The sequence below is a fragment of the Pseudochaenichthys georgianus genome, chromosome 23, assembly GCF_902827115.2.
Source record: "Pseudochaenichthys georgianus chromosome 23, fPseGeo1.2, whole genome shotgun sequence".
NCBI classification, from domain to species: domain Eukaryota; kingdom Metazoa; phylum Chordata; class Actinopteri; order Perciformes; family Channichthyidae; genus Pseudochaenichthys; species Pseudochaenichthys georgianus.
This window is the reverse complement of record NC_047525.1, coordinates 5,953,187-5,965,432: the sequence shown is the minus strand read 5'-3', so window position 1 is coordinate 5,965,432 and position 12,246 is coordinate 5,953,187. Positions and strand designations below refer to the sequence as shown.

Below are 12,246 nucleotides of genomic sequence, written 5' to 3'. Positions count from 1 at the left end.
ACTGGGGAAAGGAGACATCATGCACTCAAATACATTTACATTTGTGTGTCTCCACACACACACACACACACACACACACACACACACACACACAACACACCACACACACACCACACACACACACACACACACACACACACACACACACACACACACACACACCACACACCACACACACACACACACACACACACACACACACACACCACACACACACACACCACACACACACACACACACACACACACACACACACACACACACACACACACACACAGCGCTGTGACATAATCAGACATTAGCATATTTCATCATGTAAAGAGAAACATAGCCTAGATATTTAGCGAAACATATATTTAAAAATAAACAAGTAGTTGTATTTAAGATATCATAATATTGTAATTTGTTACCAACTGTTTGTTTTGTGTTGTGATTATTGTTGTCTTGCCATTTAGGCTATTTCACTGACAATTGTACCCGAGCTAAAATATGTATATTGTTTTCCTTCTGACGTAACAGCTCATAGTTGTGGTCCTGCCTGACTCGTCATCATACTACTTCCCTGATGGCTCCCACAGGATTGTTGACATCCTCGTGGATTCATCCTCTTATTATACACACATGCAATTCCAAACATTTGGACTACCTATGTTGTAAATGTATTATCTCTTCGATTTACACACGGCACCTATTGCACGTCTGTCCGTCCTGGGAGAGGGATCCCTCCTCTGTTGCTCTCCCTGAGGTTTCTCACGTTCCCTTTAAACTGTGGGTTTTCTCCGGAAGTTTTTCCTTGTACGATGTGAGGGTCTAAGGACAGAGGGTGTCGTATTGTCATGTACAAACTGTGAAGACCACTGAGACAAATGTAACACATTTTTGATATTGGGCTATATAAATAAAATAAAAAATAAAAAAAATAATAAAAAAATAATTGCTAGTGTCAATCGTATCCAAGTGTACTGACTCAAGTGAAATAATAAAGGTTGTTCAATTGTAAAACAAATTGATGTAGGTGTGGATCAATGAACAGCCTACACCATGATCTGCGTGTAGAACATGGAGTAACAGCCTCACTCGACAGCAACAACAAGCGAGGAGGTGTGCTTCCAGCCTGAGGTTAGCGAGGGGGGCGTGGTGCTCTACCAAAACAACACTTACCCCATAATGGCGGGCGACTGTCATATTGTTATGACAGCAGCGTGCAGTTTTGTGCACACACACTACTCCTTAGGTAATACAAATATATAAGCGCATTGATATTACAGAATAACAATGTACTTAATTGTTACGCTGACATGACGGATTATAGTTTTTGTACGCCGTTTATAACAGCTTACTCGACTACATTACCATAGTAATAAAACAGTATACATATTTTTCGACAATATATGACGTAACAAGGTAACAATTCCTCTGCAGCACGAGAGCAGCTGGTTGCGAACAGCGCTGGAACGCTGTTGTGGAGCTCGAAGGTTCACGAGCGGGTGAACAAGCGACGAGAGCTGGCAGCCATGTCCCGCAGAAACACTGACTAAACTGGGCTTTATACACGCCCAACTCCATGTAAACCTGTTTTATAATATGCATTTATAATTTAGGGAAACCGTTGAGAATGTTACGGGTCCATAGACAACATTTAGGAGCGCTCTTTAAGCGGTAGCTTATCCAAAAACGGGACAAATTACGAGGCAGACAACCGCACTCTCAGAGCCACATGTTCATGCCCCAAGTGGATGATTCTACGATGAGCCAAGTAACTACAAAGCACCACAGATCAACCCTACATATAATAATCACAACTTTATGAATTCCTTTCAAATATAATTCAAATAAAATACACTGCTGGCCTACCTTTGGGTGCCAACATGACCTCCCCATTTTCTCGTTTCACTGCAGAAGTGGTGTTAATTCTGCTGATTTCGTTGTTGTTGTTATTGACATTATCCCCGGGTCCGGAGGTCACCAGTACTTTAGTTATCTTCTTCTCCTCTCCGCCTCCTGCCCCCTTCTCGCGCTGTTTATCTTTACTGGGGTTTTTGTGTTTGGAGGAGGAAGGCGCTTTGTGGAGGAAGAAGTCGCTCTGTTTAAAGACTTTCTGCGTGTTTGTCGGTGGCTGGTGCCCGCTGGTAGCAGGCACCGAAGGGTTGTTGCTACTCGTCTTAACCGGGCTGAAGCTCCACAAGCCCGCCCCATAAATCTGCTGCTTATTGGGCTGCTGGAGTTTCTCTCTGCCGTTGCCTCCCACTCCTGCTTCCCGGCTGAGTTTCTTGGGTTTAACGCTCCTTTCCTCCAGTCGGACCTTCTTGGGCAGCGGCGGATTGAAATCCCGGGAAGACTGAAGGCGGTTGTCAGGGGCTCCCTTTGCCTCGGTCGGCTTGACCAGCGGGCTTTTGGCGGAGGCGACCGCCGGGGCTACCGCAGTAGCAGCTCCGGTGAGGTAAGCGGAGCACAGCGAGTCAGCCATCTTGAGGCTTCTCTCTCTATTTACTCTCTTCCCCAACGGCCGCCGCTGCTGTTTTTTGCGCGACGTGCAGGCAGGCAGTGAAGGGGCGGGGCAGAGTTTGATGGACAGGTGGTCAGCGAGGGGCGGGACTAATCTTGACTGACAGACAGAGAGGGAAAAACTAAAGGCGGAGCTTACCTCTAATGTGTTCTCTGAAAAATAATCAGCGGCAAGACCTCAATTAAAGTGAACATCAACACCAACAAGCATTATGATAAATATAACTTCCTCTGGTAGCTACCAACTACACTCCACCAAGTGCTTGCTTTAATGTCTTTAAATATCTGGAGAAAACTGTTATATCCACTGATGAATTTAAGGGAATCATAACACATGTGTTAAAGGAGGCATGCAATGAAACAGCTGTTCTTCGGAGTTATTGGTACGTCATGATGTTTATGTTGTAATTGTGTAGTAAGCTATCTTGGCCACTCTATGGTGTAAGATATTTTTGGTGGGACCTTCTTCTAAAATAAAGGTTACATAATAAAACACATTAAAATAACACTTGTGATTAATATTATATTGTAAGCGTTATTTACCAACCAAGTATTTGTAATACATATTTAGATAATTAGGCAAACAAGTCATGGTTTACTCAGAAATGTATAATACATAAGATTATATTCAGTTTATTAATTTGCAATTACTAAATTACTAAATTATTATTTGGATTTAGTTTGTTTTTACATATTTGTCACAACTGACTGAAAGTGCCTGTAGAGAACTTTGGTGTTGGTGATATGTGTGTTTGATAAAATGAAAATATTCTAAGGAATAACGTTCCCTTTTTCATCTAATCTTCAAAACGTAATTAGTTAATCACTCACTCATCATTATACAGATGTATACACTGTGAAGGGTGTGTGTATCCATTTCTTCCAGCATCTACTGTATATTGCTCATGTACCTAAAAATAGGATGCATTATAATGTTTATTCTAGGTTTCAAAACAGAGCTGACACACTTGTCAGTTCCTTCAGATGGTGCAGCCTGCTGCTCCTGCTCACACACTGAACGGCTATATTTATAAGTAATTACACAACATGTTAAACTGCTCCATGGGAAAACTGAGGTGACCCAGTTCAGATGGCAATCTGGCTTAATGCATACAACAGGCAGATAGGGAAAGTGTGTGTGTGTGTGTGTGTGTGTGTGTGTGTGTGTGTGTGTGTGTGTGTGTGTGTGTGTGTGTGTGTGTCAGACTGTGTATTCAACACATCGATCAGGTGTGTAAGTCACAAAAAAGTGGTAAAGTAAAGGAGAGAAAGTTAGCAGGAGTGGTGTTAGGCCTGTGGAATTCACGGATGGATCCTGCCTTATAATGTAGAATAAAAAGTATTTAATTGTCTTTAGCTGTATTAGTTTGTGCTGTATTTGTATTTTTCTAGATTTGAAACATGTTGGATGCTTCCATCAAGTGATCTATCTAGGACGTGTATATCTTGTATGCATTGATATACATCCTGCCTAAAAAGACTTAATTTGACTCCTTTTTACTTCCTGAACATAGTGACATCACTATGTAACACTGACACTTCTATTGGCTGCTCTAAGGGGTGAGACATCTATAAGCGGTTGACCAATCACAACAGAGCCGGCCAGCTAACCAATCAGAGCAGACTGGGCTCTGGTTTCAGACAGAGGGTGAAAAGAGGTGCTGCAGCACAGGCATATGAGAAAAATAAAGAGCTTTGTGGACATTAAAGCATGGAGACATGTCCCAGTAGAGACACTACCTGGCGTGAACACATTACACCCATCCTCATCAAGCTCCACTGGCTCTCCATCCCCCAGAGAATTCAGTACAAGATCCTCCTGATGACGTACAAAGCCCTCCATAACCTGGCCCCATCCTACCTGACTGACCTCCTCCACAGGCACACTCCCACTCGCTCCCTCCGCTCCGCTACAGCCAACCTCCTTTTTATTTCTATTGACTTGGCTCTGCTTTGAACTGTATTCTACTATTGAATTGTTTGTGTACAGCACTTCCTATTACCTTGTTGCTGAAATGTGCTTTATAAACTTGTAAATAAAAGCTGTCTGTATTTCCACTCACACAACACATTTTTTGTTACATCATACAAATAAAAACAAAGAGGCGTGTCTTCACTTAATGGTCAGCTTTACTGATTGATTTCTGCAACATACAAACATGTTGGGGCTGTGTGTGTGTGTTTGTGTGTGTAAGGAGGGTCACGAAGTGTGTGTGGGGCTCGGTGGGGCTGAACAGAGTCCCACAGGAGGCGATGAGCAAGCAGCAGCGAATCAAATCGCTCACACTCACGGCGCTAATGATGATTGGAGGAGAGGGGGGAAGGGGCGGGCTCTCTCTTAAAGGCACAGGTGGGCTCTTTTCTGAGATAATGTGCATGTGACGGGTCAGGCGGGAGGGTAAAAGAGAGAAATGTGGACAAACAAAGTTGTTTTAAAAGGTTTTCTTTCTCAACACGTCATAATTCAGCTTGATGGCACGTTGAACCACTGAAAGCAAGTCGCATTACTTCAATTAACTGATCTTCTGGCGTGTTGAAAAAAACATCCTTTTAAAAATGTAAAAAAGGCCGAAATGAGGGTGGGAGGGGAATAAAGGAGAGAACACAGCAGGGGAAGTGAAAGAAAAATAATGAGCTGCTCCTTGTTCAGAGTGAGAGATCCATCTCTGATGCATGTTCTACACTCAAAGAGCCGAGAGAGACAAACGAAATGGGTAAGGAAGAAGAGGGGAGTGTGAGAAGAGAGGAGGGGGAGCAGTGGACAACAGACAACCGCGTATACAAAAATAACTTTTCAAATACCATTTACAAAAAACAACCGCTATTATTATCATCATTAATATTATTATTACAATCTTAATCGAAGGCCGTTGTAGCTGTTTGAGGGGGGGGGGGAGGGGGGGGGGGGGGCTGGCTGACTGGCAGGCAATGCTTTTCCTCTGCCAACCATCTAAAACCAAACATATTTTAAACATAGATACTTCAACAGTACACATAAAAACAACCCTGAAATATTTGCCAGGAGCAAAAATAAACAACATGGGCAGCAGAATAATTTACAGTCTGAAGGGAAACACTGTAGGGGAGGAATCATCATCATCATCATCATCATCATCATGCACTGACTTTTTTACATCTTCTGTTAATAAGAATATTTAAGAGATAACAAACAAATCTGAAATATTATATACCTAAACTGCCCTGTACAGTTTTCTTTATAAAACAATGCATATCATGTATAGTTATGGGAGCTAATGGAGTTAGCAGAGAACAGTAAGCAGTAGTCCTGGGTCCCTATCATTGTCTCACACATATCGAAGCAGGTACGATTTTTTTATTTGAAAAAACATTCAAGTCTGTAAGAGTTTGCTATGGGAAATCAGACTTTACATGAATCTGTCAAGTCCCATAAGAGCAACGGGTGATGTGTACTCTGAAACACTGAGGTTTACTGGAAGTAATATGGCTGCTAAAATCAAATAAAACCTTTGACCACCCAATATTAGAAGGAGAATGAGATCAAAAAGTGTAACAGCAGAAAAACAAGACAGTGCTGAGGGGAAAAAACAGTGATTGTGTCCCAGGAAATGAAGTTTATAGAGAAGCCAAAGGGGGAAGGACTGTCTCTGAGAGGCAGACTAAAGGCAGGCTCACGTCCCAGCAGTGAGGACAGAGTCACACAGCTGAGCAGTTCGGTCATTACTGATCGATTTCAGGTCACGTTGACTCCTTAGTGACTGGAGAAAGCAGAGTTATTGGGCCGGGTTTAGTGTTAAATATTGTCGGATACATGTCGGTGTTTTTCATACTAACTAGTCTTTGCTTTTTTATTGTGAATTCTTTGAGAAGGGGACATCACTCTTTGGTTTTCTCATTTCAAGCGTATACATGTAACGGATCACTTGTTACATAACTACTTTTATTGTCAGTTTTTAAGAGTTAAGATTTGTTTTCCATCGCCACATGACAAATACAGAGTAAGCAGAGATTTAAAGGAACAGTTCGGCAATTTGGAAACTGCAACTGTTAGAAGAGAAGTTTGATTCCACTCTCATATATCAAGCTACAGCTAGCAGCTGGTTAGCGTAACTTGCATACACGCTGGATAAAAAGCTTGCCAGGCTCTAAAAGGGGAAAACGCATCTTCGGGTGTCTAGTCTTTATGCTAAGCTAAGCTAACAGCCTCAATGTACAAATGCAGACAAATAATGGTGTAAACTTTGCAACAGTAAAACATTTTTATTTTTCCCAAAAATTAAGAACAATTCCTTTAATTCGGCTGTGACTGACAACTGCAATGACCGAACTACATCAACCTATGACTCTGGGGGGAAAGGGAGGTCAGATACTGCAGCTAACACAGGAATAAACCCACCCAGAAACCCTGATGGGGGGGAGGGGGGTGCATGGGTGCTCAGTTTCTATGCTGATCTTTTATAATGTAGCACCAGCACACAGAAAGTGGGAGAGAGAGAGAGAAACCCGGCAACCTGTGCATACCCAACAGAAAAGGTTGCATCTTGGGTAACAGATTATCTCGGTTCGCTTTGAAGATTGTTGTTCATTCAGTAGGAGGAAGCAGCCCCTTCAGGGAGTTCAGTTCAACCTCAGAGTCAGCTCCCACTAGATACTTTCCCCCTCATTTGGCATGAAAGAAATGTTCCATTTCACATGTTAGCGTAACACTTACATCCCTCTTTATTTAGCCCCGCACATTTCTTATGATGCAATCGAAGCGAGGGACACGACAAGACGCTTTAAAAAAATCTATTCTCAATTCACCAAAAACAGGAGTTTAACCATGAACAGGAGAATAACAAGACAGATCTCAAGTCAGCATCTTGAGCGGGGAACACTTCTAACATCAGCAAGCTGAGCAGGAAAACGTGGACACTTGACCAGTGAGTGTTCTTCTGCTCTATTAACTAGGGTTTTGGACCAGCCAGGTGAGATCGGTAGAGTCCATCTCCTGACGGGGGAGGACACTGTAGGTGGACGGGGGGATGGGTCGTTCCATTATGTCCACTCCAGGGGGGGTTCCCGAGGGCCTTTGGGCTGAATGCAGCGGTTACCGAACCCTGAGAGAAGATGGGAAATAAATGAGGGTTTACTTTGAACGGAGACAAAACAGAAAGTGTTTTCTGCACATGCTGCCCAGAGCTACGTTCACCATCAGCAAAAGCAATGCCACACACAGAGAACACACAATGTCATTTTGATAAACTGTGTTAGTAGTAGAATGCTGACCAGTGACTGAGAGACAGCAGACTTACCCACCCAGCTCTGCCTTGCTGTCTGTTGCCGTGGTGCCAGTGGATGTGGGGTCAGCTAGAGACGTCTTCTTAACACACTCTGACACATCTGCACACAAACACATGTGAATGGGTGGAGGTGCTGTGTGGACATCAGATGATTGTGAAAGGAATATTTCCGGCATAAAAAAGATAATTTGTACGTTCCTTAGTAACCCTTGGTGATTTCAGAAAGCTTTTTTTGCTCGCCATGCCTCATTGGTCAATCCGATCCTGATGAATTGGGGTAAATAGGTGCAGCTTTAACCATAATTGAACTATTCTATAAACTCTTCTTATACTCTTCCATGACAGCACTCTTTATGAAGATTAGTTAGAAATACTAATGTTTTTGGAAGAGGATGTTTTGATAGTTCTGCTGACCCCTATTCTAAAACTCGCCATGGAGGCATGCAAGAAACGTATTGTAAAGAAATGATAATAATCAATTGATCTGTATCTGTAAGTGAAGCATCACTTGTTGTCTAATAGTTTGAGTGGTTTAAGACACATTTACACTGCATCGGTTTGACTGAGAGACACCTGAATTTGTTATAATAATTACAAACATATTATTATTTCTATGTTATTGTGACGAATAAGGTTGAAGTAGTTTGTACTGGAATCGCTGAAAGCTAGATCAGACTAGTCGTCTTCACACAGTCAATAGAATCATGAGGTTTGATATCTCTGTGTGTTGTGATGGAGGACATCCAGCGCCACACCTTCGGCTCCAAACCAGCACACGTAGAGAATATTAACCTTTTCACTCTGACAACACATTTGCTCTGACAGGAAACTTTAAAGGGCAGACATTAGAATGAGAAGAGAAGTCTATATTCTTTAGAAATGTTCACTTATATTCATTGCTAGTAAATGATCATGATAACAAGAGTCCAACAGTCATGTCCCTTCGCTGAAACGACTGAGACATTAAATTGGCAGTAACCATCCTCCTCACGCAACCTCATCAGCACCCGCACATTGTGCACTTCACTGCTCCCCCCCCCCGTCCTCCTGTATCTCTCTCCGTCTCCTTGTGTCTGCTCTCAGCTGGCAGTCGTCTGCGCTGCATTTGTAAAACACTGAAGCTCCGTCTGCGGCTCTGAACAAATCCTCCGAGTGCTGAACAACCCTCAGGACAAACAGACGTGTGTTCGTACCTTTATTTGAACCGCTCCACTCTGCCGAGGCTGACGACTTCACCTCCAGAGGGTCTGACGGGGGGGGGGGGGAGAAGGAGGGATGTTAACAAGAGACAACGGATACAAAATGACACACTTCGACACACATTCCTACACATTCAAACCCTCAGATCAGATCTTTTCCTTTATCATAAACTGAACACATTTATTTATATATCTTATTGCAGTTTATTGATTCAAAAATACCCAAATAGGTAGTGTTCACTTGGAGCAGATGCTTTAAACAACATAACTATATATATATATATATAAAACTATATATAACTATATATGCTTTATGATCCCAATAAGCTGTTGATCATTGTAATAGGAAATGATACAAAAAGTCACTGGTTGTCACGAGCAATGACAAAACAGGTACAAATGTTTGTATAGTTGCCACAATGTGTTCCCCTGCCGTGAGCATTGCATTGTGGGAGATAAGTGTTTAACAGCACACACTCACAAAAAATGAAGCATACTTGGTTTCCTGTTTGTAGTTTAGGACTGATTATATTCTCTCTCCAAGTCACTACATGTCTGAACTACTGCCAATGCTACCCCCTAGTGGTGTAACACTCTCACAGCCGCTCACCAAGTAAATGAAACCATGTCCTCTAATGCACTCGTATGTATACTCTCAGAGTACTACACAGGAACAAATCAAACAGCAGAAGGCAACATGGAGGAATACAAAGAAAGAACATAACATGTGAGTCCATCTGTCCGTTAGAAGGCAGCGTTACAGAGAGCCGCTCACTCGCTGTACCAGATAAGAAAAGCAGATCGAATGGGAATATAAAATCATATTCCTACTTTTCCAACTGTCCACATCCTCTGCTGATGTTTCACTCACACCACAAAGTCATTCGTTTGTCCCATGCTCATTGGTCCATCCACCTTCTTTGACCAGCCATTAAATCACCAGATCCAGGAGGGGACCCCCCCGCCCTGGAAACACACCTGTGGATCTCGACCAATGCAAACGCACCTGTGGCCAGCAGGAAGGACTCAGGGGTTCTCGCAGGGAGGGGGGGAGGGGAGTCGTCGCTGTCCCAGCAGTCTGGGTTAAAAGGTCAGAGGTCAGATGAGAAGCAAAGTTAATGAACGGGCTCCGAGGAGGGAGGCAAGAGCGTTTCTCAAATCTTTCTCTAAAGATAGCGGGACTTCTAAAAGCAGTTTGAAATATGATGAGTCACCTTTCTGGGCCAATTTTAAACTTTATTTATAGACAATATAGCTATAGATAATTTTGTTCTTTTTGTGTTTTTCTTATTGATGTTCAAAAGGATGTTCTTTTTTATTTTCACGTGATTGTTCATTTAAAGAGATGTTGATTTGCTTATGTTTGACTATGTATGTGAACCCCAATATGAACAGCCAATGCTAATGCTAGTGCTAATGGGGGTCCTAATAAAGAAAGAAATATGGACTGCTATTTCCCCATTTCTTTCTATTGTAATATACTGTGATTTAAAATGACTTAATATTAGGATGTATTAGATTAGAAACATTTATTGTCATTATACATGTACAATGAAAAATAAGAAAAGCTAATCCAGGCTGAAGACTTTTCTTTTTGTCACTGCTTTTAATTGATATATTCATATCTTAAACTGCACTGTAACTTCTATCATCTGAGCTTTTTATCTTTGCTTGTGTTTCTAGATATCATTTTATAATATGTTTCTTAATGCTCTTAATGTCTTTCATTTTTGTAAAGCACTTTGAATTTCCTTGTGTTGAAAGGTGCTATATAAATAAACTTGTCGCCATCGGGATTTATTCAAACAAACTACAAAAGACGTCACTAAGTGGACCAGCCAATGCAAAGCACTCATTTAAATATCGGTATATACTTTTATTTCTCAGTAGTGAACCATGTAAAATAAAATAAATAAGTCATATAATAATTAGCATGATAAATACATTTATTTCTGTTGGGTCTTATATTGGACATACATATTTTATTTCTGGGACTTTTACTGTGCTGTTAAGTTACTGTAACAGATTAAGCTGCAACTAAAATGATGGACATAATCATATCTCCTCATTCAGGTTTCTATTCTTAAAATGTATCAATTTTTGCCCATATCTACGTCTGAAGTCAACTGTTCTATTTATGTGGACTTTGGGAGAATACTAAGAGGCCATTACCCATAGCCTGACAGTAATAACTTTCAACTTGTTCTCCTTTGATCCAGACAAAGAAATGTGGCTATTTTCAATTAAAGCGCAATATCAGGAAGTCATATTGTATTAATGACCGTATTATTTGCCATGAGTGTGTGTCGGACTCTATCTCACTGAGACCTGGTTTCAAGGAAGTCTGACCCCGGCCTTCATTATATTTTCTAACAATTTTCTGGAGGGTTAGGGGAAGCAGGATAGCTCAAATTAACTGTGATTATATTACATTTAAAGGGTTTTTTGTTGTTGCCTTTGAGCACAGCGTCTTTATAAAATATTTTAAGCCCTCTTTTCTTGGTTTATATATTCTATAGAGAGGCGAAGTCCCGCCCATCTACTTCCGACCCATGGGACCTTATTTCGGAAAAATTATGTATTGAAGTCAATGGAGAGAGAAAGATTATCTTTCGATCCCGTTTGAATTGTGCCACGAATTACACATATGATGTTTGTCAATCTTAACAAATCATTTCCATGTCAAAAAAGTAAAACTGTTGAAATATAAGATTATGAAAAATACGCAACTAGAAAGACTACAAATCCCAGAATCCCGGTCCCGCATGCTGGCTCTTACGGAACCGACTAACTCCCCTTTTGTGTATGTACAGCTGTCAACGTGCCCAGACTTGTAGTGATTTTCACCTCTTTTAATACTTTTCGCCTCATTCTGAAAGAAAGAAGTGAAATGTGCTAATGTGACGGCCATCTTGGTGTGTGGTGCGAGACGGGAGATGTAGTTCATTAGGCGCGTTCACACCGGAGTACTTTTACCCCATACTTTTCCATCGTACTTTTCCCATTTAGTTCCGTTAGTACCCCTAGTGTCGCGTTCACACCAAAAAGAGTGCCGGGAACTTTTACCCCCATTTTTAGTGCCAAAAAAGTACCAATTTCGATTGGCTGGGCGAATTGCAAACCACGCCCTGTAAAACTCTGAAAAGTTTTTTGAAGCCGCCATTGTATTTGCTGGCATTAGCATTATTAGCAAAAGCATTAGCCCCGCGCACCAACGGAGAGAAAATAACTTATGGCAACACAAAAAAAAACATGGGAGAGGTGGAGATGAGGAGGTGTCG

The 12,246-nt window shown here is 41.6% G+C and overlaps 2 protein-coding genes across 3 annotated transcripts in view; both read right to left on the bottom strand.

Moving 5' to 3' along the window:
• The window catches only part of LOC117439094 (lysine-specific demethylase RSBN1L-like), a 35,519-nt gene extending 32,978 nt beyond the window's left edge, over positions 1-2,541 (bottom strand). For both annotated transcript variants that reach the window (XM_034074830.2, XM_034074831.2), the window contains exon 1: positions 1,855-2,541. In XM_034074830.2, coding sequence (XP_033930721.1) covers positions 1,855-2,467 — 613 coding nt within the window. In that variant the 5' untranslated portion in view covers positions 2,468-2,541. The remainder of the gene's footprint in view (positions 1-1,854) is intronic.
• A 2,076-nt stretch (positions 2,542-4,617) lies between these two features.
• Positions 4,618-12,246, bottom strand: part of LOC117468360 (tyrosine-protein phosphatase non-receptor type 12-like) — a 63,827-nt gene continuing 56,198 nt past the window's right edge. The window contains 3 exon segments of the mRNA XM_034112430.1: positions 4,618-7,583; positions 7,783-7,866; positions 8,960-9,013. Coding sequence (XP_033968321.1) covers positions 7,522-7,583; positions 7,783-7,866; positions 8,960-9,013 — 200 coding nt within the window. The 3' untranslated portion in view covers positions 4,618-7,521.